This window comes from Panthera pardus, unplaced genomic scaffold (genome assembly GCF_024362965.1).
Source record: "Panthera pardus isolate Hobbes unplaced genomic scaffold, ASM2436296v1 HiC_scaffold_11, whole genome shotgun sequence".
Taxonomy (NCBI): domain Eukaryota; kingdom Metazoa; phylum Chordata; class Mammalia; order Carnivora; family Felidae; genus Panthera; species Panthera pardus.
In genome coordinates, this window is record NW_026526666.1 from 44,544,986 (window position 1) to 44,572,789 (window position 27,804).

At 38.1% G+C, this 27,804-nt stretch overlaps 1 protein-coding gene across 5 annotated transcripts; it reads right to left on the reverse strand.

Annotated features, from left to right (window-relative positions):
• Positions 1-964: 964 nt before the first annotated feature.
• On the reverse strand, positions 965-27,733 carry TYW3 (tRNA-yW synthesizing protein 3 homolog). 5 transcript variants are annotated; one of them, XM_019448874.2, is made up of 7 exons: positions 27,560-27,733; positions 24,960-25,040; positions 22,494-22,592; positions 22,193-22,264; positions 19,809-19,942; positions 13,976-14,066; positions 10,906-11,020 (listed from the first exon to the last, which is right to left on the reverse strand). In XM_019448874.2, the coding sequence occupies exons 1-6, from the start codon at positions 27,731-27,733 to the stop codon at positions 13,988-13,990; spliced, it is 639 nt and encodes a 212-aa protein (XP_019304419.1). In that variant the 3' UTR covers positions 10,906-11,020; positions 13,976-13,987. The 5 variants fall into 5 exon arrangements, with proteins under 5 accessions (XP_053749866.1, XP_053749878.1, XP_053749874.1 ...); XM_053893891.1 differs by lacking the exons at positions 10,906-11,020; positions 13,976-14,066 and adding an exon at positions 965-1,975; XM_053893895.1 differs by lacking the exon at positions 13,976-14,066 and having other exon boundaries at positions 10,652-11,020.
• Positions 27,734-27,804: the final 71 nt, after the last annotated feature.

The window sequence follows — 27,804 nt, forward strand, 5'->3', positions numbered from 1 at the left end:
ACTAATGATTAAAAGAGACTAAAGAGAGATAGAAAGTCAATGCAATTTAAAAAAAAAAATTAACGTTTATTTATTTTTGAGACAGAGAGAGACAGAGCATGAACAGGGGAGGGGCAGAGAGAGAGGGAGACACAGAATCTGAGACAGGCTCCAGGCTCTGAGCTGTCAGCACAGAGCTGGACATGGGGCTCAAACTCACGGACCGACTCACAACCTGAGCCGAAGTCAGACGCTTAACCGGCCAAGCCACCCACGCGCCCCAAGAGTCAATGCAATTTAAGTTAAGTTCCTAAATTGGGTCTTGGATCAGAAAAACAAATGATTAAAAAGCATATCATTGAGACAATTGATGAAATTTGATAGGATTGGTGGATTATATAATTAGGTTTTTATATTTTTATTGAGATTATATGAGACTGTCTTCATTCTTAGGAAATATGCATCAAAGTATTTAAGGATAATGAAGCATGGTATCTTCAACTTCCTCTCACATGGTTCAGAAAAAATACTTATATTTATGGGCATATATGTATATACCGATATACATAAAAAGACAGAGGGAAAAGGAGTAGTCAATATGGGGGAAATTACTTCACAATAAAAAGATTTCAAAAGGCTTTCTATAAGAACAGGATCTATAACCTTTGGTCACAAGGTGTATCTTGGAATGCTGAATCTGGAAATGTGGATACCTCATCAGACATAAAGCATGATATTATGCACAGTGTCTTCGAAGCTTAGTTTTTCACCCTATCCCTTGATTTTATCAATCATATAAAGATTCTTCCAAGAAATGAATAGTAGGATTTGACCAGGAATTTGTGATTTGTCTATAAAGTAATAAATTAGATAATGCTCTGAACTCTCACACATATAATGTGTCTATAAACTGAAATAGTTTAGAGAGTACTTGTTAGAAACCAACAATGTGCAAGGAATCAGAGATACAAAAATGATAGAAATATACCTTTCTCCTTCAAGTCGTCAAAGTTTAATAGGATGGTGTTGGTGGACGTATATGTGTGCAATTAACAAATATCAAGCTACTCCTTGATTTGTATGATTATAGAGATACAAAGTGCTATGGAAATATAATAATGGGAGGGTGCTATGGGAAAACAAATGGAGGTAGTTAATTCTGAAATGGGCTATCTGGTAAGCTTCTGAGAAGAGGCAACATTTGAATGGGATTTGATTGATGAGTAGTAAAGAGCACAGAAGGTCTACGCAACTATGTGATGGTGTACACAATACAGTATTTAATAATGCTACAAGATGGAAAGCCTTGTGGAGGTAGGGGCTTTGTCTTGTTTCTATGTGACTGACACATAGTTAGGCACTCCATAAATATTTGTTAAATAACTATTGTGCAATTGTTGTATACATGTATGAATGGCAAGTAAACAATTTGGTCATTGAGAAAGATTTCACTTTCCTCTTCAAGATTTATATTTCGAAGAAGGAGTTTTTAAATTATTATTGGTATAGCTAAAGAAAGTAGGTCACTTCTATGATATATAGGCATGTGAAAAGTTTGTGTTAGTAAATTTGACAGAAATATCTGGAAAAGGGTATATGGAAAGGGAAATAAATTTCTGGAAACTTTGTATAACCTGTCACTGACTTGAAAATGAACCAAACCATAAAGGGTTAGTATCCAAAATCTATAAAGAGCTTACCAAACTAAACACCTAAAAAACAAATAATTCAGTGAAGAAATGGCAGAAGACATGATAGACATTTTTCCAAAGAAGACATCCAGATGGCCAACAGACACATGAAAAGATGTTCAACATTGCTCATCATCAGGGAAATACAAATCAAAACCACATTCAGATACCATCTCACACCGGTCAGAGTGGCTAAAATTAACAGCTCAGGAAACAACAGATGTTGGCGAGAAATGGGAACCCTCTTACACTGTTGGTGGCAATGCAAACTGGTACAGCTTCTCTGGAAAACAGTGTAGAGGTTCCTGAAAAAAATTAAAAATATAATTACCCTACAACCCAGCAATAGCACCAGTAAGAATTTATCCAAAGCATACAGGAGTGCTGATTCATAGGGGCACATGTACCCCAATGTTTATATATCCACAAAAGCCAAATTATGGAAAGAGTCCAAATGTCCACTGACTGATGAATGGATAAAGAAGATGTGGTTGATATACACAATGGAATACTACTTGGCAATGAGAAGGAATGAAATCTTGCCATTTGCAACAACATGGGTATTATGCTAAATGAAATAAGTCAGTCAGAGAAAGACAGGTATCATACGTTTTCACTCATATGTGGAATTTGAGAAACTTAACAGAAGACCATGGAGGGAGGGATGGGGGAAAACATAGTTTCAAACAGAGAGGGAGGCAAACCATAAGAGACTCTTAAATACAGAAAACAAATTGGGGGTTGATGGGAGGGGTGGGGGAGGGTAAAATGGGTGATGGACATTGAGGAGGGCACTTGTTGGGATGAGCACTGAGTATTGTATGTATGCGATGAATCATAGGAATCAACTCCTGAAGCCAAGAGCACACTGTATACACTGTATCTTAGCCAACTTGACAATAAATTATATTTAGAGAAAAAAAAATGAACCAGACAGAACTTCTAGAAATAAAATATAGTCTTTGAAATTTAAAACTCAGTAGGCCAGCTAGACAGATTAGACACAGTAGAAACAAGAATGAGTTTGCTGAAAGATAACCTGAGTACATGAGAAAGAATAAACTGCATAAAGATAAAGAGATGGAGGGGAAGGGGGGATGAAAGATAAGGAGAATAGATAGATAAATTAGGCCCAGTAGATGGCTAATAGTTTCAAAAGAGAATAGAGATGAGAAGAGGAGTAAACTATGGACTTTAGTTAATATTACTGCATTGATATTGGCACATCAGTTATGACAAAAGCACAACACTAATGTAAGAGGTTGAAAACAGGGGAAACTGAAGTGGGTGGGGCGGGGGGCATAGGATGAGGGAAGTGTATAAGAACTCTCTGTACTTTCTTCTTGATTTTTCTGTAAACCTAAAACTTGCCTGAGTTAAAATTAGAGTTTAAACAGAACCATTTTAAAGACAGAAAGAAAGAGGGCTGAGAAATTCTTAGCAAGAACTGAATGCATAAAAATCCAGTACATTAAACTATTGAGTTTAAGAACATAAGCATTTATGGGTATTGCAATTCTTTTGCATTAAGAGACATCTGCGTGTTGAGAGCAGCATAGTAGAGTAGGGAAAAGAGAGACTTGAGCGTCAAAGCCCACTTTGAATGAAGGTCAAATCCCATTTTTAAAGACCAAAAATTCTAACCAAAAGATATTCCTTATTATACATTTCATATGGCAGTTAAGTTTTACTCCCCTCCCCCAACAAAATTAAAGAAGTTCAAGGTCAACCCACCGAAGGAGGAAGGCAGTCATTTTTCAAGGTTCTTTAACACTTCACCCATGAGCTTCGACAACTCCTGTCAAAATGGGGAAGAGGGGCGCCTGGGTGGCTCAGTCGGTTGAACGTCCGACTTCGGCTCAGGTCACGATCTCGCGGTCCGTGAGTTCGAGCCCCGAGTCAGGCTCTGGGCTGATGGCTCAGAGCCTGGAGCCTGCTTCCGATTCTGTGTCTCCCTCTCTCTCTGCCCCTCCCCTGTTCATGCTTTGTCTCTCTCTGTCTCAAAAATAAATAAACATTAAAAAAAAATTAAAAAAAAAAATGGGGAAGACCTTTGTTTTCAAAACAAGGTGCTCATCACCGCCTTTGCCTTTGCAATCAGGTGGCTCAAAACGGTTTCATTTTACTTGGTCTAAGTTTAGCCACGAGACCTTTGCCTTACCTTTCAAAACGTCAGTGATGAGTATTCAGTCCCTGTAGGCTCCTAAGCAGCTGCCTATGGTGCTGCCCCCTCAGGGGTGTTATGTTAAAGCAGGCACATTGACCAGGAACATCGCAGAGTCTGTAGCACTCTGCCCCGTTCCGAAAGGGGGGAGGAGGGCCAAACATCCTGACACACGTTACGCTCTTCAACTCTAGAAGCACCACGCCTCCAATCCAGGGCCAGCTTCATGGGTGTATAACCTGTGCAGCTGCACAGGGCCCCATACTTACAAGTATCGCGTTGTTGCCATCTTGTAATTCTTGAACATTTTTCAACAGGGGCGCCCCTGTGGCATTTCGTTTTGCACTGTCCTCTGCAAATTGTGTAGCCAGTCCTACTCTGAGCTCTTATTTATTGTGTAATATCATAACTAACATCATTATATAGTTTAATTCTCCCTGAAGTTCTAACCAGGAGTTGCCAATGCTGATGCCCCCCGACAAGCCCTGAAGTGGGAAAGATTGCAGCCGGTGAGTCAGAGAGCCTGCAGGTGGCGCTGCAGCGGTGGTAAGTGGAAAAGCCTTGTGGATACCAGTATTTGACTGAGTGTTGTCTCTGGCCCAGTTTAGTCAGATCTTCCAATTTTTAAAGAAAAACTAGAGATGTACTTAAAAAAAGACAAAACAGTTCATCATATTTTAAATTATAGGCTCAATTAGGAAAAAAAAGAATCTGTGTAGGCCAAAACGGGTGTTTGTATATACCTCCACCACTAGTTTATGACCTCTGCCCCAGAATTTCAAAAACAAAAGCACGTTTTTAAATTTTCTTTCCTATTTCTCAATAAAGCTAACAGATTTTTTTTTTCTGTGTTAGAGCAAAAAAGCATTTAGTTTGTAGATGATGTGGAGAAATGAGGAATCCAGGCTTTAGGAATAAATGACTGCCTCCATCCTGGGAGAAGGGAAAAGATCCCCTTCATTTTAGTTGGAACAACAACAATGAAAAGAAACCACAAGGTAATTCTCAGTAGGTTATCTTGCATATTAAATTATTACTAATTGCCTTGCTATAGTTATTAATATTCTTGATCAGGCATGTGAATTGAATATAAAATAATGTACTATGCTGAGAAGCAAGTGGGGTTCAATGTCTTTTTGGGCTTATGGCCAGCATCTGTATTCTCTTCTCTGCTAATCTAAGAGGAACAGGATAATTCTGTTACCTTAGATAAAGGGATTAGGAGGCAGCCCCTCTCTTCCTGATTCTTATGCATATACTCACTTTATAAAATTTTTGGATCCATAAATCCCTATGGGCTCAGTTTAAATGTGTTGAGGGATTATGAAAGCCAATGGATTATGAGATCTTTAGAGATATTTTTACACAACAGAACTCATAGTTATTCCATCACAGGACACCCTTCCCTCCGGTTCCTCCCCCTTCCCCCCCCCCCCATTCTATATGTATTTAGGGCTTATTTTTAAATTGTTTCTCTTCTCTTTTCATCCACCTGCTGCCAGGCATTTCCACATTTTATTCATTAAATTAGAAGAAATGTTGCAGACATTCTGAGACTATAAGATTTCTTTCCTGCCCCAATTTCTTTTTGGCAAGACTGCTGTATATGTTAGTATAGAAGAATGTGCACTGTATACCTTTAAGGAGTGCCTGGAGTTGAACAGAGTTCAAATGACACAGCTATACATATTGTCATTCCTCCTAGCAGCTGCTTTAGACACAAGGATAAGGACAGTGACTTCATTAATTAATCTATCAGAACCTCTGCTTACCTTCCTATAATGTGTATACACAAAATCTGTGGCATAGGTACATGGCAACATCTGATCATGCTACTTTCTTTCATTAAAAAGGCTTTAATTTCTCTCTAGTGCCTTCAGGATAAAGTCTGTTATCAGTGAATTCTAAAAGTGGTGGGCTGATTTTATCATCATCCCTTGCGTGAGTTTAAAAAATGGATTCCTAGGGGCACCTGGGTGGCTCAATCAGTTAAGCATCTGATTTCGGCTCAGGTCATGATGTCACAGTTTGTGAGCTTGAGCCCTGCATTGGACTCCGTGCTGACAGCTCAGAGCCTGGAGCCTGCTTTGAGTTCTGTGTCTCTCCCTCTCTGCCCCTCTCCCACTCACACTGTCTCTGTCAAAAGTAAATAAATAAACATAAAAACAAAATCTCTATAAAAAATGGATTCTTAGACTCCAGACTGATGATTCTGGCTTGAAGGACAAGTGAAGTCTGGGAGTCCGTGTTCTGAAAAGCACTCCCCCAGACACTGCTAGCCTGGGAGTTTCTGATGCATAGTTATGTTTAGGCAACACTGGTCTATGTCCCTGGTGGATTGCAAAGCCCTTCGCAACTGGGCTTTAACCAAATTGACTTCATACCATATATTGCATTTCAGCTTTTCTGGAATATTCACCATCACTGAATATATCATGCTCTTCAGTGCCTTAATTACATTACGCATTCTTTCTGTCTGGCAAGAGTTTTTCTTGGACTTTTTTTCAGTTAAGTGAACTTGTTTCTTGACCTCTAAGACATAAATGAAATGATACCCTCTTGAATTGTATTTCTAGTACTCCCACACATAGAATCAATTATTCCTGCCTCTAAATTCTTACAATAGTATGTATTACACTGAGTACCTGGGTGGCTCAGTTGGTTAGGCGTCCAGGTCTTGATCTCAAGGTCGTGAGTTCAAGCCTCGCATTGGTCTCTGTGCTGGAATGAAGCCTATTTAAAAAAAAAAAAAAAGTGATTCTCAAAAACTGTTGGTCAGATACTTCCCCAAAATATGTTTAAAATTACACACTTAACATCATAAGTTTTTTGCATTATGTTTATGTGGTAAATTTTAATCACTACCAATGATATAATTTCTAACATAGTAAAACATCAACTTTTTATAATAAATGTATGCTATCCCTTTAAAAAATAGATCCAAAGTAATCACAGTACCTGTTTTAGGTTAGGTTCTCGCAGAAGACACCATGCTAGTGCAAGTGATTTATTAAGCAGGCTCTCCCAGGAGAAACGGGTAAGGAAATGGAAAAAACATGATAGGATTCAGGTGAAGTCCCAGCCTCAGCCCGATGCTGCTGGGAGCTTATGCATGTCCAAGTTTATCCCATTTCTGGGCAACAGAATTACCTTTGGAAGCTCTGCACTTGTCATTATTGTCTATGAGACAGTGGGTGTATATGTGGCAGCAGGGTGGGAGGTGGATTGGAAACAGACTCCAGCCTTTTTCTTTATTTTAGAGTGGATAGGCTCCAGAAGCCTAAAGCAAGAGCAGCAAAGCATACAAGCTGGGAGATGGGGCACAGCACTAAATAAAGGGAACTGTGGCTATTAGATTCCAAAGGTGTCAACAATCCCCCAACAATGTGACATTACCAATAATTAAAAAAAAATATATTAGACTTTGATTCTGGAAGATGGAGTAGATATATTTTCTTCCTGTTAAGTGCAACTAAAAACTCTGGACATGTGTAGAAAACAAACATAAGAAGACTGAAAGGTGAAGAGGGGAAGGTGGACCAGCTAGGGATCTCGGGACCTAAAGAACAACACAGTGGTAAGTGCTCTGGGTTTTCTTCTTACCCCACATATCCCAGACTGGGAACTGGAAAAGCCAGAGCCCAGAAATGCCAATGGGCTCAGAAAAAAATAAATAAAATCCCAGTAAAAGTCTGCTCTCTCTAGCCAAAGAACCAGGAAACCTTGTAAGGAGAGAAAACTTAGAAAGTAACAGCTATACGGGAGAAGCCCGGCAGTTAGCTGGGGCTTAGCAGACAGATCAGGGCAGGAGTTAGGAGTCATTGTCTGAGGTCAGAGCTGCTGGAATGTATGAGATGGCTGGGGTGAAGAGAGAAACGCAAGAAAGGCAAAGGCAGAAATAAGGAATGCCTACACATTATTGCCCTTTGGTTTACAATTAGAGAACAATTTGGTAGCTTAAAAAAAAGTACACATGCTTACTGTCCCTCCCTGGAGAGTCTCAGATCCTTTCTGTAGTTTTCCAAAGTTCTGAAGATGATTCTAAGGTGCAGTGAATATTGAAAACTGTTGAAGGGTTTTAGAAAAAAAGAACTGAGAAGGATTTGCCCTAAACAGGAAAATGAGAAGAGTGTTCGGGATGCCCATGGATGCAAGAATGATTAACAGCAGCATTGGGGCACCTGGGTGGCTCAGTCGGTTGAGTGTCCAGCTTTGGCTCAGGTGATGATCTCATGGCTCGTGGGTTCGAGCCCCGCATCGGGCTCTGTGCTGAACTCTTGCTCAGAGCCTGGAGCCTGTTTCAGATTCTTTGTCTCCTTCATCTCTCTGCACCTCCCCTGCTAGTGCTTTGTCTCATTCCCTCAAAAATAAATAAATGTAGAAAAAAAATTTTTTTAAAGAATAATTAACAGCACCAAATGCTGCAGGATGGCAAGGAGATTGAGGACTCCAAGGAGCTTCTTTCTGGAACAATGAAAGAGAAGATTGTGTTGGAAGACTTCCTAAATGTTGTAAGGATGCTAAAAGAAATTAGGAAAAGTAAATATTGGTATCTTATTATGAAGGTCAAAGAAAAATCTCTCAATAACTTTAAAGCTCCTTGGCCATTATCCATGATGCATTTACTTAGAGGATAATAGATGTTTATGAAGTCTACCTATTTTAAAAATACAAGTACAAAATCAGATCTCAGAAGGTAAGCATCTGAGATGCAAATCTAAACATATTTACATGAAAACTTAGACAAATTATAAAAATACTAAGAAATGGCAAAATCACAATGTTTACTACGTTGTATAATTTTTTTCTTGATATTCTGGTTAATTTTATCCTTAGTCCTATGACTAACTAGTAATTTCTCTTTAAATATAAAATTTACAATTTGATACTTTCTGAAAATACGGTATGAAGGATCTTCATTTTATAATGAAAATAAATGGAAAGTAAATGGTAACATATATGCAGAAGTCTATTAATAACTTTCTCATTTTTATTTAACATGATGCTGTCAGCACTCCTGTGGTGTAAATACAGCAGGTGTCAGAACTGCTATTATGCAGAAGAGGAAAGAGAAGGCCTTGGGAATTCAGTGATTTGCTCAAGGACCTCCTTGCAGCAGTCAGAACTCAAACCCAAGGTTTCCGATTCCTTGAAATTCTCCAAAATAGTATATAAAGATTCTACAAAGATTCCTATGTCTTAAGTTATCATTTCTGACCAGGTTTAGTGGAAAACTAGGTCCCACCTGTGTCACAGAGACCGTGTGTCAGTGGCAAGCTCTGGGTTGTGAGAAATAATGAGAAACAGGGTTCAGGTATTTTGTCCTGAACAAAAAGCCTATCAGTTCTTTTCTCCACAAGGTCAAAAGAAAGGGAAGAACTTGTTACTGGACTCCATGGCAACAAGAAGCAGACTTATCCCCCTTTAAAAGCTGGAGATTTCAAAGTTAAAAAGAAGTAAAATGTGGAGATGACTTTTACTCAAGTATTCCTAATGTTAAGGTTCTTCAACTGAAAGAGTATTATAGTTGTGTTTTGCAGAAGTAGAAATTGAAACTTAAGAAAAAAAAGAGTCATTTAAAAGTCAATTTTGCTTTGTTTTTTAAAAGATTTTATTTTTAAGTAATCTCTATGCCCAACGTGGGGCTCAGACCCATGACCCCACAATGGAGAATCCTATGCTCCTCTGCCTGAGCCAACCAGGTGCCCCAGTCAATTTTATTTTTGCAAGGAAATCTCTATGTGACTAAAACAGATGGTATTTAATAAGCAAATATTATACACAGCTATTTTTTTTTCTTTTTTCTTTTTTTTATTTTTTAATATATGAAATTTACTGTCAAATTGGTTTCCATACAACACCCAGTGCTCATCCCAAAAGGTGCCCTCCTCAATACCCATCACCCACCCTGCCCTCCCTCCCACCCCCCATCAACCCTCAATTTGTTCTCAGTTTTTAACAGTCTCTTATGCTTTGGCTCTCTCCCACTCTAACCTCTTTTTTTTTTTTTTTTCCTTCCCCTCCCCCATGGGTTTCTGTTATGTTTCTCAGGATCCACATAAGAGTGAAACCATATGGTATCTGTCTTTCTCTGTATGGCTTATTTCACTTAGCATCACACTCTCCAGTTCCATCCATGTTGCTACAAAAGACCATATTTCATTTTTTCTCATTGCCACGTAGTATTCCATTGTGTATATAAACCACAATTTCTTTATCCATTCATCAGTTGATGGACATTTGGGCTCTTTCCATAATTTGGCTATTGTTGAGAGTGCCGCTATAAACATTGGGGTACAGGTGCCCCTATGCATCAGTACTCCTGTATCCCTTGGATAAATTCCTAGCAGTGCTATTGCTGGGTCATAGGGTAGGTCTATTTTTAATTTTCTGAGGAACCTCCACACTGCTTTCCAGAGCGGCTGCACCAATTTGCATTCCCACCAACAGTGCAAGAGGGTTCCTGTTTCTCCACATCCTCTCCAGCATCTATAGTCTCCTGACTTCTTCATTTTGGCCACTCTGACTGGCGTGAGGTGATATCTGAGTGTGGTTTTGATTTGTATTTCCCTGATAAGGAGCGACGTTGAACATCTTTTCATGTGCCTGTTGGCCATCCGGATGTCTTCTTTAGAGAAGTGTCTATTCATGTTTTCTGCCCATTTCTTCACTGGGTTATTTGTTTTTCGGGTGTGGAGTTTGATGAGCTCTTTATAGATTTTGGATACTAGCCCTTTGTCCGATGTGTCATTTGCAAATATCTTTTCCCATTCCGTTGGTTGCCTTTTAGTTTTGTTGGTTGTTTCCTTTGCTATACACAGCTATTTTTAAAAGTTAGGGATTTCTCTAAAATATAGAGAAAGAATAAATCTTGCTTTTCTGAGTGGCTCATATGCTCAAGAAACTAAAATACTCTTATAAAGAGCAGCTTTGGAATATCTATTAGAAACATTACACTACCAAGACCCAATCTTAGTAATCTTCAGGGAAGATAGTAACACTGATTCCTGGATCATCATCATTTTCAAGTTCTTTATCATTTTCTTCAATACATTTGCCACATGCTTCTGGGTTTCTTTTTTTCTTATGAGTATATGATGAATTATTTTTGTCTTTGATTTTCTCTTTGGGATGTGAGTTAGTAATAGTTTCTTTTTCCAAAGCATGTTGTAGGCAGTTGTAAAACCTATAAAGAAATAAATACTATTGTTATATCTATGTTCTGAAATAGCATGAATGAAATACATCTAGAACTTATAAGTTATATAAATTTTATGTTTTGTATTAACCTTAAAATATAAAATGAGTTAGGGAAATAATACGCTTCTTGCTTTTTGGTATGATCATTTAATTAGGAAATGTGTTTTCAGTTTTTTAAGAACACTCCTAAAAATTGGTTGGAATCACCTCTTGACAATTGGTATTCTACCTCAAATTCTATTCCACGTGTAGGAGTCAAACAAAGAAGGTAAAAACAGAACAGATACTATTTTCCTTTATAAAAAATCACAAATGTAATAAAATCTCATTTTCAAAAATTTGGCAAATACATGAGGTTACAAATACGGACTACCTCTATATAACTACCTAGAAATAACTTGTCAATATTTTAATTCTTTCCAGTTTATTAATATATTCTGAATTAAGGTACTTATGCATGCACCCATATATCTACTGTATTTTACAGAATTTTTATATATAAAATTTTACATTTTCTGTTATATATTTATTGAAAAATTTTTCTATATCATCAAATAAACTACAGAATAACACTTTTTAATGATAGTATAACATTATGTCATCTAGATTGGCCTTAATTAATTTTCAAACTTTCCCTAATACAAACAACAGTGTGACAAACATTTTCAAAAATAACGTGACCTGAGTTTCTAGCTGTTTATTTAAGGCAGACCCCTAGAAATGTAATTACCTGGTTAAAGGGTACAAACATGGTAAAGCTCTTGATAAATACTACTTGTTTCCCAGAATGGGTGTTCAAAAAATATGCTTCTTTTTTCTTTTGAAATGTTTTCTAATGTTTATTTTTGAGAGAGAGAGACAGAGTGCGAGCTGGGGAGGGGCAGAGAGAGAGAGGGAGACACAAAATATGAAGCAGGCTCCAGGCTCCGAGCTGCCAGCACAGAGCCCGACACGAGGCTTGAACTCACGGGACTGCAAGATTATGACCTGAGCTGACATTGGACACTTAACCAACAGAGCCACCAGGCACCTCCCCCAAAAAATATGCTTCTAATAGCAATACTTGACAGACCACTTCACTCAAATATTGAATATTACCATCAAAAAACATACTTTGATAGGTGACAACAATGTCCCATTATTTTTTGTTTGTTTGCAAGTGAAATTGTTTTTCATCTGCTTATTAGCTATCTTAATTTTTTAAATATAAATTATTCTTTTCCTTTCCTCATTTTCCTACTTCCATGTTAGTGTTAATTTTGTGGTACAACAAACTGTTAGCTCCCTGAAAATTTTTCTTCATGTCTTTTCTTCTTCCGTGTTAGCACCTAATACAATGCTCTGCCTCACACAGTAGCCTTCCGCATATGTGGAAAGGCAGAGAGGTGGCATGGTGTGTTGCATGTGCTTCAGATGTGTTCCACTGGGAAAGCTAAGCCAGGCTAATTCCAACTTTACTGAGTTTCGATTTCCTCGTTTATAAAAGTGGGTATTATCCTGTACCAAGCTAAGTTGTCAGGAGGTTACAGGTTATATATGTAAGTACCTAGCACAGTGCCTGGCACAAAGTAAGTTCTCAATATGACTATTTTTACAGAATATAAACTCTATGAGACCAATGACCCCATCTATCTTGTTTTCTGTTAATATTCTTAAACTGTAGTGCGATGCTGACACACTTGGGAAAAATATGCCAAATAAGTGAACAAATAATAAATGCTGAACAAAAAGGTGAATATGGATGTGTTATAGTAGGTCCCAAATTAGAGTAATCTGGAAGTTCAGAATTCCCTTGCCATTGTGGGGATCTCATCACGCTTTACATTCTATTATAACGGCAAACTGTGACAGGGAATTTTGAGACCTATACGATAGATGGCTATTTGGACCAATTTTCTTCTATCTTAAATTCAACGAACAGGTTAAGTTATACTTGCAAAGGCTCTAAACTGCCCTAAAAAACCCAAGATATATTCACCTGTTTCCAAACATTCCACACAATTCAATACATACCTAACATGAATGCTACATATCCTGTCCGTATTTCAAGTACTATGTACTTACCATTGTATACCTTGATACCCAACACCATGATTGGCAAGTAATAGGTACTCAATAGATATTTCTTCAATTAATAAATCAATCTCAAAGACGGAGGTATAGTACAAGGAAAAACAGTATAGTAGGAGGTACAGCAAAAGGCTTTGAAAAATAGTAACTGATGTATAATTTTTTAGACCCTGTGCTGTTCCATGGTAATGGTCTTTTAATTTAATGTACCCCTTATATCCTTACTTAACTGAAATCTGGTCCCCCCACAAAGACACCATCTACTCTGCATTCCTCTCAAGTGGAGATGCTTATTCTTTCCATATCCCACCTAACACAGAGTTGAGGTGAGGTCAGAATTCAGCTGGCTCACCAACACTTCACCAGACGAAACTCCTTCATTTGCCCCTCACGCCAATCTACCGGTATTTTGTTCAGTCCCTTACATTCATGAAAACTTCTATACTTGGCATGATCTTTCTCTCCAGGTCTTACCATCATCCTGGGTGACTTCAATGATTTGTTTTCTTCTCATCTTCCACACTGTCTATTTAGAATAGCTTAATAAAATGACCCTGTAGAATGATTCATTTTATATAAAACATAAATCCAAAAATTGATACCACAAAATGGTGTGAATCACCCTTATTTGATCATAAGAGGCTATCCATGATGTGCAAGTTCATTTTCTACCATTTCCCACCCAACTCTGAACTTTAGACTCAGGTAACCAAGTGTTGTTTTTTTTTTTCTGTGGATTATACTTCATTCCTAGAAAATTAAAGATAAGATTAAATTGGTCTTTTATGATCACAGAGAATTAATAGCTTGTGTAAAATACCTTGGCAATTACATAAAAAAAAAAGTAATTAAAGAGGAACAGGTGCCTTACTTTAATCTTCCATTAAAGAACCTCAGAATTCAAAGCCACATCCGTGGGGTACCAAAAAACAACTGGTGAAATGGAACAAAGGCCCTTTGTGCTGAAAGCCAAGAATAAATATTTCAAATACTTTTTCCTTTTCCTTTTTTAAGACAATTTTAAAAAAGTTCTTTGGGAAACTATCTCTCTCAATAACTCAGAAATTTGTTTTGCAATTACATGCTCTGCCCTCGTATGATGCCCCTTTACACAGCATTCTACAGCCCAATTCTCAAAGTGCAATTTTCTCAGCTCTCACAGGCAACAAAAAGAGCTCAGGATATAAAAGGAAATGTATGCACAGGCAACAGTCTTCCCTACCCCCTAAGAAAATCAAATTGTCTTCAGTTTCTCTACTTCTGCAGTCAAGACTATCATGCCACAGGGCAACTTGTACTTAGTTCTCTTCATGACAGAATTTTTCAGACCAGCCCTGGGAAAATGAATTCTTGTTTTTCAGGTCAGTTAGAGGACCACTTGCAATAAAGAGCTGATATTTCTCTGATTTCTTAAATAGGAACATAAAATTAATGAAAGCTGGACACAATTTCATACCTTTTAGGCTTCCATTATTCACAAATAACAAAGGTGGCTATTTTCATAAAAATGTATTTAGATTTTAACTGGATTAAACTCAAGCATTTTTATTCAAAAAACAGATATGTGAACATTGCCTGTGCCAGGTGCTGGGAAGAGAAGTAAGAGACCCAGTTGTGCCCTCAGGGAGCTCAGGGTTTAAGGGGCTCTGCAGAACTGGTAAGACACATTCAGCATGCCATGAAAAAAGACAGGACAAAGTTGGGGCACACTGGCAGTACTCTGCTTTGAGTGAGATCATGGAACTCTCCTTGGAAAAAAAACCCAATGCCAGGGCTGAATAGTAAGAATGGACAGAAGTGGACTAGGTATGGGAAAGGAAAAAAAGGAAGGGAGGGAATATCCAGGGGGAACTATGCAAAAATAAAGTGTGTGTGTTCACTTTATATTATTTACTTCTTTTGACTGAGGTACCTAGGGAAACGTGCGAGTTATTTACTTGCTTTAATTCCATTTTGAAAATAAGACTAGCAACAGTGGGGAGTCTAAGACCTCTGTTATCCTTGCCTCTTCCTTCTCTCTACCCCCATTTCTAGTCTGTCTCCATGTTCAGTTTACACTCTGCACTATCGCTCCCATTCATCTTGCTATTTAGGGTCCTATTAACTTCTCACCGGGACTCTGTAGCAAGAGCCTACACCTGCTCGCCCTATCTGTAAGCCATCCTACACATCTTCCAGAATAATCATCTAAGGCTCTGAAGCCTTGTAAGTAGCACTGTTGATGGAAAAAGTCAGTTAATGAATTTAGCAAATATTTATTAACCACTATTCTCATGCCAGATATTCAGAAAATGAGAAACGGTCTTTGCCTTTGGGGAACACTTAATGTGTTAACTTTTAAGTTCTTTTATTGTCTGTTATTAATTCAATACACGTGTATGGTTTTCCACTATGAGCTGGACACTGTGTAAGGTTTTAGGATAAGAGTATTTAAAGTGCGCACGCGTGTGTGTGCATGGGGTGGGGGGTGGTGACAGGGAGAAGTCAGTCCTATTTCCAATGTGACCACATTGTAGTGGAAAAAAAGGACATATGTACAAGTAAATAATTGTAATTCAACACAGTTCACATTTCTGTTTTGCCCTGAGTGGTAATAATACTGATAAATGATAGTAAATAAATACTGGTAAATAATATTGGTAAATAATAACTGGTAAATGGTAAATAATGCTGGTAAACAAATGTGAATGAAGGCAATGGCTATGGGGTTGAGACTAGGATAAGAAAGATAATAAAGAAAGGCTGATAGAGTGAGTATTCTAGTTAGATATGTTCAAAAGCTTATTGTATATATAGGCTCGGGACTTGGGAGAAATTTGGAAGACCTACCATTTATATGGAGAAGTAGCTGAAGCAATGGGCCAAGGGCAGTGTGTTAGAGAATAGTAATACTTAACCACCAGGTAGATTAATAAGGGAAATCCAGAAGGAAGCTGAGAAGGAGCACCACAAACAGGAAGGAAAGGAGCAAAGTGATATAAGAGAATTTCTTGCCAATAGGTATATGAAGACATGCTCAATGTCACTAACATCAGGGTAATGCAAATCAAAACCACACAGACATCACCTCACACCTATCAGGATGGACATTATTAAACACACACACACACACACACACACACACACACACACACACACACAGACAACAAGTGTTGGCAAGGAAAGGAACCCTTGTGCATTGCTGGTGGGAATATAAGACAGTGCAGCTCCTGTGGAAAACGGCATAGCAATTCTTCAAAAAATTAAACCTGGAACTACCATATGATCCCACAATTCTACTTCTGGGTCTATACCCAAAAGAACTGAAAGTCGGGACTTGGATATTTGTACAAATATGTTGATAGCAGCATTATTCGCAATAGCTTAAAGGCAGAAAAATCCCAAACATCCACTGATGAATGAATGGATATATAAAATGTGGTATATAAATATATTGGAATATTACTTAGCCTTAAAAAGAAATGAAATTGTGATACCTGCTACAACATGGATACACTCTGAAGACTGTATACTAAGTGAAATAAGCCAGACATAAAAAGACAGATATTGTATGATTCCACTTATGTGAGGTACCTAGAAGAGTCAAATTCATAGTAATAGAAAATAGAATAGTGGTTACTAGGGGCTGGGATTCTAGGGAATGGGGATTTATTGTTTAATGGGTACAGAGTTTCCGTTTAGGATGATGAAAAGGTTCTGAAGATGGATAGTGTTGATAGTAGTGGCTGAGTAACAATGTGAATGTACTTAATGCCATCAAAATGTACAGTTTAAATGGTCAATTTTATGTACATATATTTTACCATAAAAAAGAAAAGTTAAAAAAAAAAAAACAACCAACCATCGGATATCGATTCATTTACTTTTTCTCTCCAATTTGCTTTATCAACAGTATTATATGCCAATGTACTCAGCCCTTTTACTCTATATTTAGCATTTTCTTACTACACAGTTGGTGAAGAGAAGAACACGACTAACTTCATTGTACTCATAGCCAAATGTGGTTTCATCTGACCCAAGTCTGTCTTGATCTCTTATTAATAGATCCAAAGATAGCCTTCCTCTTGTAATTAGTAGTAAATAGATCTCCAAACTTGGTATTTTTTGCCTAGAAACCATTATGTATGCATGTATCTTACTCTTTCCACTAAGAAGTGGGCTGGGGAACTGTTTTACACAAACAAGACCTTTTTTATATTAAGAACATTTTACCTGTTAACTTTAATTTTCGCATTTCTAGATCATTTCTTATTGCTGAAATGTTACTCATTAGGATTTGACTTATAAAAATTCTACTATAGTCATTTGAATTGTGAAACTTTGGTCCTACGACAAACCAATTTTAGTACTCTCTCTGATTGCATGACTTATCACCTCCAGTGTTTATTATTTTTTCACTTTTCAACATCAGAAGGGTGACTTTTCTCTGCCTTTGGTTGGATGTACAGCTGTTCCCACAGGAACTCTCTAATTTGTTCCCCCTTTCTGAATTCACATGTAATCTTCTAATCAGTATCTTGAGACACTTTTTACCCTTCTGTAATTTTTCACTGATTTCATATGATGAGCATGGCTCTCTTGATAGCAGCATGCACACTATAATCTCAAAACATTTTTTCGAGTCAATGGATTTAAAGTATAATTTGATTTTATAGTTGGTGAACGTGGCTCAATTAACTTCACCAGGTGTATAGTTAGTTGCTCTTGGGCTATATTTATAATCTTGTTGAAATTCAAGTAAGGAAACAGAGAAACTGATTTGTTACTTCCTATGTTTTAGCAAAGAGTCTCACTGGAATACGATCTAAGAAAAGTAGTAAACTTTTGGAATGGTACCAATAAGTACCTGCATGTAGTTCAAACTCTGTAGTCTGCTCAAGTGGCTGGGTGCTCTTCAGTACTTACTTGAAATTATCACTTCATTTAGAATGTTTGCTCAAAGCCAGGTAACCCCTCTGCTTTTTTCAACCAGGGTTACACCAGAAAATTAAGCTCTAATGCCCTAAGACATGCACTGTACATAATGACTTAAGTTCTCTCCAACGTATCTAGGATGGAAGATGTATACCATTGTTGAGAGAAATGAGAAACAGTCACTTGAATAATTTTGTGAATTCTATGGTTCAAATGAGGAGCTCTGGTTGAGAAAGCCTGGATGGTGGTAGTGATGTGATTGTAGGTTTATTTTCTATATGTGTCCGTGAAGAAAGAAAAGCACTACTCTATCCTGAGAATCCATGACATGACATGGATAGGGCTGGTCATTTTACATATGCTATTTAATGTATACTAAAACAGTTTTTTAAGACAAGTATTTCTCCCAAGTTAGACACAAGAAAAATTAAGCCAAGCGAGTTGAGTAAATTGTGGTAGAACCTGGAATCAAACTCAGCTCTGCCTCTGGGTCCAAATTCTCTCTCTTTCCACCGTCTTACACTGCTACCATTGGCACCTGTAGCCTTAGCTTCTCCAAAGGGGGTGAGAAGGAAACTGTAGGTATTAAAGAATGTTACGCAGGCAAGTTGAACAATAATATTCCTTTGCATTTTAGTCAGGATTTTTTTAACTTTTTAAAAAATTTATTTATTTTGAGAGAAAGAGAGAGAGGGAGAGGGAGAGGGAGAATAAGGGGAGAGGGGAAGAGAGAGAATCCCCAGCAGGCTCTGAGGTGTCAGTGCAGAGACTGATGTGGGGCTGTAATGCAGGAACCATGACATCATGACTTGAGCAGAAGTCAGACACTTAACTGACTAAGCCACACAAGTGCCCCTGCAGTCAGGATTCTGAGGGTGATAACAGAGAATGGCTTAGCAGAGAGACACATTAGAAGCATGCTACTATGAGACCAGCTAACAAGGCTATTGCAATGGTCTTGAATAAGGAAAGTGACAGTACAGATAGGGAGAGAAGAATGACTTAAGAATTACTTGGGCAAGGATTGACTGGTTGTGAGGTAACCAAGGAGAAGAGAAAAAGGAAATTCCAAACGACAAGAAGTTGACCATCACTCCTTGAATAACTCAGAAGTATACATCTTGCTGATGGTAGTTCAGTGGCATTACCTTCATGTAAGAAAAGCAGCATCATAGTCACTGCTTTATGTCAAAAACTCGGTTTTTAGGAAAAAGTTGAGAAGAAAGTAATGTAAGAGTTTTACTTACCAGGAGGTAAAGTTTAAGAAGAAGAAAAGTCTAAAGATGTGAATTGATAGCCATAATCCTTCCCACTGGAACAATTATGGCAATTCTAGATTTAATCCCTAAGAACCAGCCAAATATGTAAAATATTTATCAGACTAAAATTAACCAGATTGCTTTCCTCAAAAAGAGATTGTAGGTAATCTCCAGTAGAACACATCCAGGGGGCAGTGTGTCCCTCTTCCCTGGCTGCCTTCAAGTTGATCAGTTATGGTCCCTGTCGCTGTTGGGCTCTCTTACCTGAGTGATTATGCTTCTCACCTTTATGCATGTTGCTGGCAGTCATGTCCCACTGCCCTCCATGGAGCCTCCCCTTTATGCTCTATTTAGTATCCATTACAGTCTGGGCTACTCTCATCTATTACTTTGATCATTTTTTTTTATTATCTGTGATAAGGCTACAAATAGAAAAGTAGTTGGGAGTATAAACTGAAGATGGTATGTATCAATGTTTTCAAAGATGACCTAGATATATAAGAGTAACATGGAACTATCCAATTAATATACCTTTCAATTCTCTTCTTGTTTTCCTCCATTTTTTGATTTGCTATCTTTAACAGGAAGTCGATATATTCCTCAGTCACCATCAGTTTTCCTTTATGGCTTAATGGAACTTCTAAGCCATGTGTGCTCCGGATAGCCTACGAGGACAAACAATTTAGATACAATGATTTATGTACTAGAGACACTGAAGATAACTAAAGAAAAGTCCCAGTCAGGGCAGTGTTTAAAGATAGTTGGGTTCCATTACAGGATTTAAGTTTATGCTTTAATATACTTTAGCTAAACACAATTGAATGAAAGGAGATTAAATAGATTTTCCCAACACATAAAGTTATTTCTGAAGAAAGTCATTCTACACATTGTTTTTCAGAAAAGCAGATAATATCCAAGAATCCAATCACTTTAACAGTTTCAGTCTCACTAAAGCTTAGTAAGACTTAATGCCCTATTTAAAGAAAAGAAATTAATGAAATCTCAACAGCAGCTTCAAGGGAAAATCAAAATGGACTGGATGCGGAAGAGCCTCTTAGTGCTGCTTGAGCAGAGTGTGGTTATAAGAAAAAACCAAGCCTGTCCTATCTCACAAAGTGGCTGCTTTTTCCAGGCTTGAGGGTTGCCCATCTTAGCAAACCTGTTGATGAAATAGTCAGCATGTGCCAAGTAAATCCAAACAATGGAAATAGGTTAAGAACAGCAGCAAAAACTATGATGAGAAATAAAAATTCTCTCAATAGACTTTTACAAAAGAGCATCTACGATGTTTCATGTGCTATGACAGGAGAGACACATGCACGTATGTGTGCAATATGCCCATGCGTGTACATATACCCATACACACGATGCTAAGGAAATATAGAAGAGGAGCAACTAATTGAGTCTGAGGCCTCGGCTTCATGGGAAAGGTAGCATTTGAGTTGGGATTTTGAAGGATAAATGCAATTTCACCACACATAAAAATGGAGGCAAGGGGTATTCCAGCAAGAGAACGACTTATCTATAGTCATGGAGACATGAAAGAGCATGATACATTTGGGAAACAACAGATAGTTTTCTATCTGGCTGGAACAGAAGTATGCTAGCAGAAGAGGAGCATGAAGCCTTAGGTAAAGCCTAAGGTAAAGCCTTGGTAAAGCCTTAGGTAAAGCCTTAGGTAAAGCCTTAGGTAAAGCCTTGAATACCAGGGGAAATATATGGAGACCCTGACTTTTTAAAAAGGGGGATTCTGATAGTAATGGCTCAGGGTGACTGACGGAGAAGATGGATAGCAGGAAGACCAGTCAGGAGACTGAGGTGTGGGACCATGAGGACTTATGTAGGGGCAGTAACAAGGGGCTTGAACAGGTGGGGTCGGGTGTAAGAAATTAGACGTGGATGTGATAGGACTTGTAATTAATTGAATATGGAAGACAAAGGAAAGGAAAGTGAAAGAACAACTCTGTTCTTGCTTGGGCTACCAGATGCAGTGCAGGGGAAGGAGACAGGGTGGGACACAAACCAGTACTGTGGACTCTGACTTTCTATTTAGTCATGCTTTTTTTATAGATGTCTTCTTTTGTACGCCATCTCTATTTGGAGAATGGGCAATTTGTTAAAATAGAAAAATAGGAAAGTCTAGGGAGCTAGAATGGAGGAAAACCTGAAATGGTTCAAAAGCAAAGAATGCATGCCATTACAAATAGTAAATGCTACAGGAAACAGGGCAAAATCGCTAGGAGTTGGCTTGGCCAGGAAAAGGACTCAGAGGCTGGGGGCATAGAAAGGTCTTTAAAGATCATCTAGTCCAGGGTTGGTAAACTTTTTCTATAAAAGGATAGATAGTATATATTTCTGACTTTGTGGCCATAAAATATCTGTCATTACTACTCAGTTTTACCACTGTAACACAAAAGCAACTTTAGACAATAACTTATCAAGTGGGAGTAGTGGGATCTGACCTCCTGTGGACTGGACTTGGTCCCAGGGCAGTAGTTTGCTGGACTCATAATATGGCTAAGAAAATTCAGATCCTAAGGGATTAAGGAGCTTGCCCAAGCTAATACAGAACAGCTGTGGTGCCACCAATACCCATGTAGACCCTCTTTATAGGCCCTCTGCCTATGAGTCTTTCCACTATATCATAGTACTTATTAAATTCAGCCTTGACTATGGTGAGGAGGGCACAGAGAATCTGGTTGAAAATAAATAGAGGAAGATAGTATAGGATCTCAGATGCAAATCTAAGAACTCTGGACTCTGTAGCAAAGAGTAAGGTACTGAAGCTTTCTGGGCAAGGGCATGGCAAGAAGATTTGAGTAAGGAGAGACTAAAGGCTAGAATCTAATGAGGTTATTCTATAATCTGAGTCACTTTGTGCCCAAAGAATTGCTTTTTGCCAAAAGTTATCTTACCAACATAGTCTTTCCTCTCTTTCCCACAGTTATGCCAGAGTTCCTGAAACCAGAATCTATTGCCACTGAATGCTGTAAGAAAAGAAATTGTTTAAATTCCAATAATCTGGCTAATCAGATAAACTCTGATTATTTAGCTCTACATAAACTGAAGAAACATATATAACCCCAAATCTATAATTAAATTTAAAAACTAGTTAATTAAACTAACATTGCATTGGTTTTTTTTTTGGTAGATTTAAATTTTAAAATTAAATCTACCCACATACCTATAAATTCAAGTATAATCATAAAAATTTACCAGAATCTGTGCATCCTGTAACTGTCGACACTGCACATGAAGAATAAGTGGTTCAAATTTCAAAATGGCATCACCATTTGCTTTCTTCAGAGCTACAATCTAAATAAATGAAAAATGTTAGCAATAGGACACAAAAATATGATTCTGTTCTTTGGTGACCCTTTATCATATGCAACTTCAGTTTTTCCCAGAAACATTCAGACTCATCCAGCAACCTTTTTCTGCAAAAACTTTTTACTCTGCTTTTTTGGTCCTCCATCTCCAAAAACTGATTAATCTGCTTATTATTTTAAAAGACCTGATTTCTGGGGCACTTGGGTGGGTCAGTTGGTTAAGCATCCGACTTTGGCTCAGGTCATGATCTTGCAGTTTGTGGGTTCGGGCCCTGTGTTGGGCTCTGTGCTGACAGCTCAGAGCCCAGAGACTGCTTTGGATTCTGTGTTTCTCCCTCTCTCTCTGCCCCTCCCCAACTTGTGTTCTGTCTCTCTCTAAACAAATAAACATTAAAAAAAAAATTTTTAATAAAAAATAAAAGACCTGATTTCTAATTCTCCCATAAACATTTTGTGTCATTCTTTCCAACCATTACTTGGACAGTAAACTAGTATTCTATTTAATTCCATAACAGATTTTCATTAAGGAATAAGTTATGAATGTGCTCTTTAAATGCTTTGTTGTGAGACTGAGATTTGAGACACATGTATGTCTGAACTAGAATTTATACAAGGCAGTTATTATTTCTGTCCGTCTAGTATCCCTGGGAAGTATCCTCTCTTCTTCATCCCATTTGATTCCAGTGGGACTGTCAATCATGATCCTAACACTATGACTGCTGCTATCATAATATCAGAGATGCCGAGTGCCCAGGACTGATCAAGGATAGCATTTCATTCTACTGGCAAAAATAACTGATCTAAGGGGTGAACATGCCCAAGCAAGGGGAGTCAGACTCCTCTGGGAATGACACCTGGATATTAGCAAGAATCTTTTTCTGCACGGCGTGCTGGCAGCTAACTTTCCTGCAAAAGCTTATCTGCAGCAGAAAAGAATAAGGGTAGATATGCAGAAAGAACCAGGACCCAAAGAAGGAGATGGAGACTGAGTGAGCACCCTGAAGACAACATGTGAGGATATAAACACATAGGGTAAAGTACCTAATAGAAACTTATATGAACTTCATCTAAACATTTTAATTTAGGAAACTAAATAACTCAGCACAGATGGGAAGATTTTCTAGAAGCAATCCAGATAAGTAATGTATAATTTATTTTTTTAATGTGTTTATTGTTGAGACAGAGACAGAACGTGAGCAGGGGAGCATAGATAGAGAGGGAGACACAGAATCTGAAGCAGGTTCTAGGCTCTGAGCTGTCAGCACAGAGCATGACATGGGGCTCAAATGCACGAACTGCGCGATCATGACCTGAGCTGAAGTCAGATGCTCAATCAACAGAGCCATCCAGGCACTCCAGTAATGTATAATTTATTTATATCAGTATGCTGGTAATATACAGATAGTGCTAATCCCTTTCACTCAGCTCTTTTCTCCTATAATTTGTTCCATGTTACAAAGTCATCAAATGGTAGAACTGATATTCCTGTATTTTTTTTTTATTAATTTTTTTTTTTTTTAACGTTTATTTATTTTTGAGACAGAGAGAGACAGAGCATGAACGGGGGAGGGTCAGAGAGAGGGAGACACAGAATCTGAAACAGGCTCCAGGCTCTGAGCTGTCAGCACAGAGCCCGACGCGGGGCTCGAACTCACGGACCGCGAGATCATGACCTGAGCTGAAGTCGGACGCTTAACCGACCCAGCCACCCAGGCGCCCCAATATTCCTGTATTTTTGATCTATGTGTCCAATATCCATAAACTCTCTATGTCCAAGAGGAATGCATACATAATTATATACATGTATATGAGTAATGCATACATATGTGTATATGTATATAAATGTATATACAAGTAATGCATATGTATGTATATGTGTATATATATGTATATGTGTGTGTATATATATATACACATATATATATATACATACACATACACACACACACACACACACACACACACACATGCATACATACTTTTATCTCTACAAATCAAAAAGCCACTGTAATGAATTCTCTTCAGGCTCTCTCATCTTCAGTCATTATGACTGTGTACATAAATCTACCTCTAGTGTTCTATGTTCTTTATTTGATGTGACTATGAATTAAAAGTTTATTTCTAGGGGCGCCTGGATAGCTCAGTTGGTTTAGCATCAGACCCTTGATTTCGGCTCAGGTCATGATCCCAGGGCCGTGGGCTCAAGCCCCAGGTCAGACTCAACGCTAAGTGTGGAGCCTGCCTGCGATTCTCTCTCTCTCCCTCTGCCCTTCTCCCCTGCTTGTGTGTTCTCTCTGTAAATAAATAAATAAATTTTAAAAGTTTATATATAAATTTATATATAAAAACTTACCACATCATCTTTTACACAAGGTTTGTGTGTGACCAGTAGCCAGCAACAGTTTTGCTTTTGAACCTCAAAACCATTTATATTCTAAAATAAAAAAATAATAAATATAATTTAATTCTATCATATTTATAAAAATAACAAATACAATGCATAGCATAATTCTAAGCTTTCTTAGGTGAATAATCCCAAGTGGTAATTTTAAGTATTACTGAGAACAATTCAATAGGCTTTGGGTAAAGTTAACCCAAAACAAAAATGAAACCAAATTAGCTGAGATAGAAAGAAAATAAATTGTTTATCATAAAAACTTAATATTTTCTGAAATATGGTCATGATTTTGTCAGGAGAAAAGGGATTATTCTAAGAGGTTGTGCACTAGCGGCCCTGAGTTGTACTCTAGTCTAGCTGTTTTATTTGACTTGTACAATATTAAAAAAACAAATAAACAAAAAAACAACTTGAACTCCTTTTGTTAAGAAAGCACTATACCAATCCCACACAGGGCTTACTACTTTCTACTGACACCTCAGCTGTTCATACCCTTATGTCTCTAGCCTCTAGAGGCATATATTTGTAACATGTGGATTAGACTTTATATGTAGTCCCAAAGGGCAGAGCTAGGACTGCAAGGTCAAAGTTTAAATAAGGCAAATACCTAAACATCAGATTTGTTTGTTTGTTTATTAACTGGGAAATGTATATTTTTAAAGTTCATTAGATTCTTTGGGTATAAACAGATCCTACCCTCTTGGAAAGAGAATGCAGTAAACCACAAGTACTTGTAAATCACTGTACTTCTACAAAGTAACTATTTTTACAATGGGTACACAGGAGACTTGACTATCTGGCTTTGAAAAGCGGAAAAGCTCTGCTTGTCCTGAATAACTGGTTTGCTTTCATTGAGTGACATTTATCTGATCTTATGCTGGCTGCTGTAAATCTTAAGAGTCAAATGTGTGGCCCACCTCTAGAAAATTTATAGAATATGGGGGCATGTTTGGTAACTAATGCCATTTCTAGCTTCATCTTATCTATACTCCCTTCACCTCCATTTTCCTACTTTTTATTTTTCTTCCTCTACTGCTTTTCTGTAATTCAATGCAATTCCTTCCTGAAATAAGGCTAAGTGAAAATAAATAATCTACATAGAATGAAAAGAGGTTCTGAAAAAGTCCTAAGGCAGTTCAGGAGAAGCAGTCATTACTTACAAGTGGGTGTGTATGCTTGTGTTCAGATGGGAGAGAGGAGTTTTTGGAGTCACATCTCAAACACACAGAGATGGGGGAAAACATTTCAGGAAAAACAAACATGAAAAAGGCAAAGGCCGGTAAATCTGAGAAATGACAGTTCAGTTTTAGTAAACAGATAAACATGAAGAGAAGTAGCAGAAAATAAGGGAGCAGCAGAAGGGTTGAAAGGTATACTAGGGTAGGGGTTCGGATTTTCTGATGGTGAAAAATGTGTAATAAAAGATTTTAGCATAGATGAGTGACATACACAGAGTCATCTTTAGGAAAGTAAATCTGTTAACAGTACGTAACGTAGTTTGGGGCCTAAGGTAGTAGATCAGTGACCTGTTAGAAAAACACTGCAGAAATTTAGGTAAAACAGTGTAGTAGAAATGGTGGAAGAGAGTAAGCCCAGCTGGAGTGCCACTGTTCAGGAGGCAATGGAGGCGATATAAAAATATACAGGCCCTCCTAACCTGGGAGATCAGCAAATTATCAGTGAATGAGGGATCTAAAGAATGAGCTTATGAATGTGCTGTCTTTCATGCTCTGAATTTAGTCCTAACGCTAAAATTAACATGGAGCTAACTTTTACGGTGCACTTAACATGGGACAGACATGATGCTAACTAAACATTTCAAATTATCCTATTTCTTTTACACAGAATCCCTATGAAGCAAATACTCTATTATTCTCAGTTCATGGAACAGGGAGGGGCTGAGTTTAGGTAATCTTCCTAAAGTCACATAGCCAATAAGTCCCATGACTGGTTTAAAATCTAAGCAGTTATCACTCCAAAGCCTGTGGGCTTGACCACTATCTCAGACTACACCATACCAAATATTCTATTGTATTCGGCTTAACGTAAAAATTCCCAGAGCTGTAATAAGGGATTTGACCACCAGGAGGCAGTAAACTCCTTAACCCTGGAGACGTTCTATAAAGTAGTTAACAATGATTTGATAGGACGATTGAAGAGAAAAGGAGCCTCGCCCAGCTGTTAAAGTCTTTAAATTCCCCCTAATATTCAGAATCAAATTCTCTAACCTTTGCAACTCAAGATCATTCCCAGGCCACCAGTTTCCGCATCCCTTGGGGCCTTGTTAGAAATGCATAATATCAGCCCAACCCAAGAATTGCTGAATCAGAATCTGTATTATAAAAAAGCTCCCAATGATTAATAGGCACATTAACGTGTTAGAAGCACTGGTTTAATTCAACCTGTAAGTTTCATAAAGAAGCCGAGACTACCCATCAGAAGGACAAACACAGGCTGGACTGGGGTGTTCGGACTGGGGTGTTGTTTAGGTGGGCACAGGACTCTGGTGTTGCACACCACAGAGTGGGCACTGAAAGGACAAAAAACGGCCTCACCCCATCTAGGAGGATGATGCGCCCAGCGCAGGAACTCGTGGTGAAGTACTGTTCTCGCCCATTCAGGAGCTGCACAAGTTCTACCACATCCTCATCCACACTGCCCTTTCGGCTGAGGTCTGCTTTGCTCAGACCCTGTGCCTTCCATCTCTTGAACTCTGCGTTACGATCCATGTGAGGAAGGATTTAGAGTCTATACTTTGACGTTAGGTCTCGCCTTTCCCTGGGGGAAGCCATATTGTAGC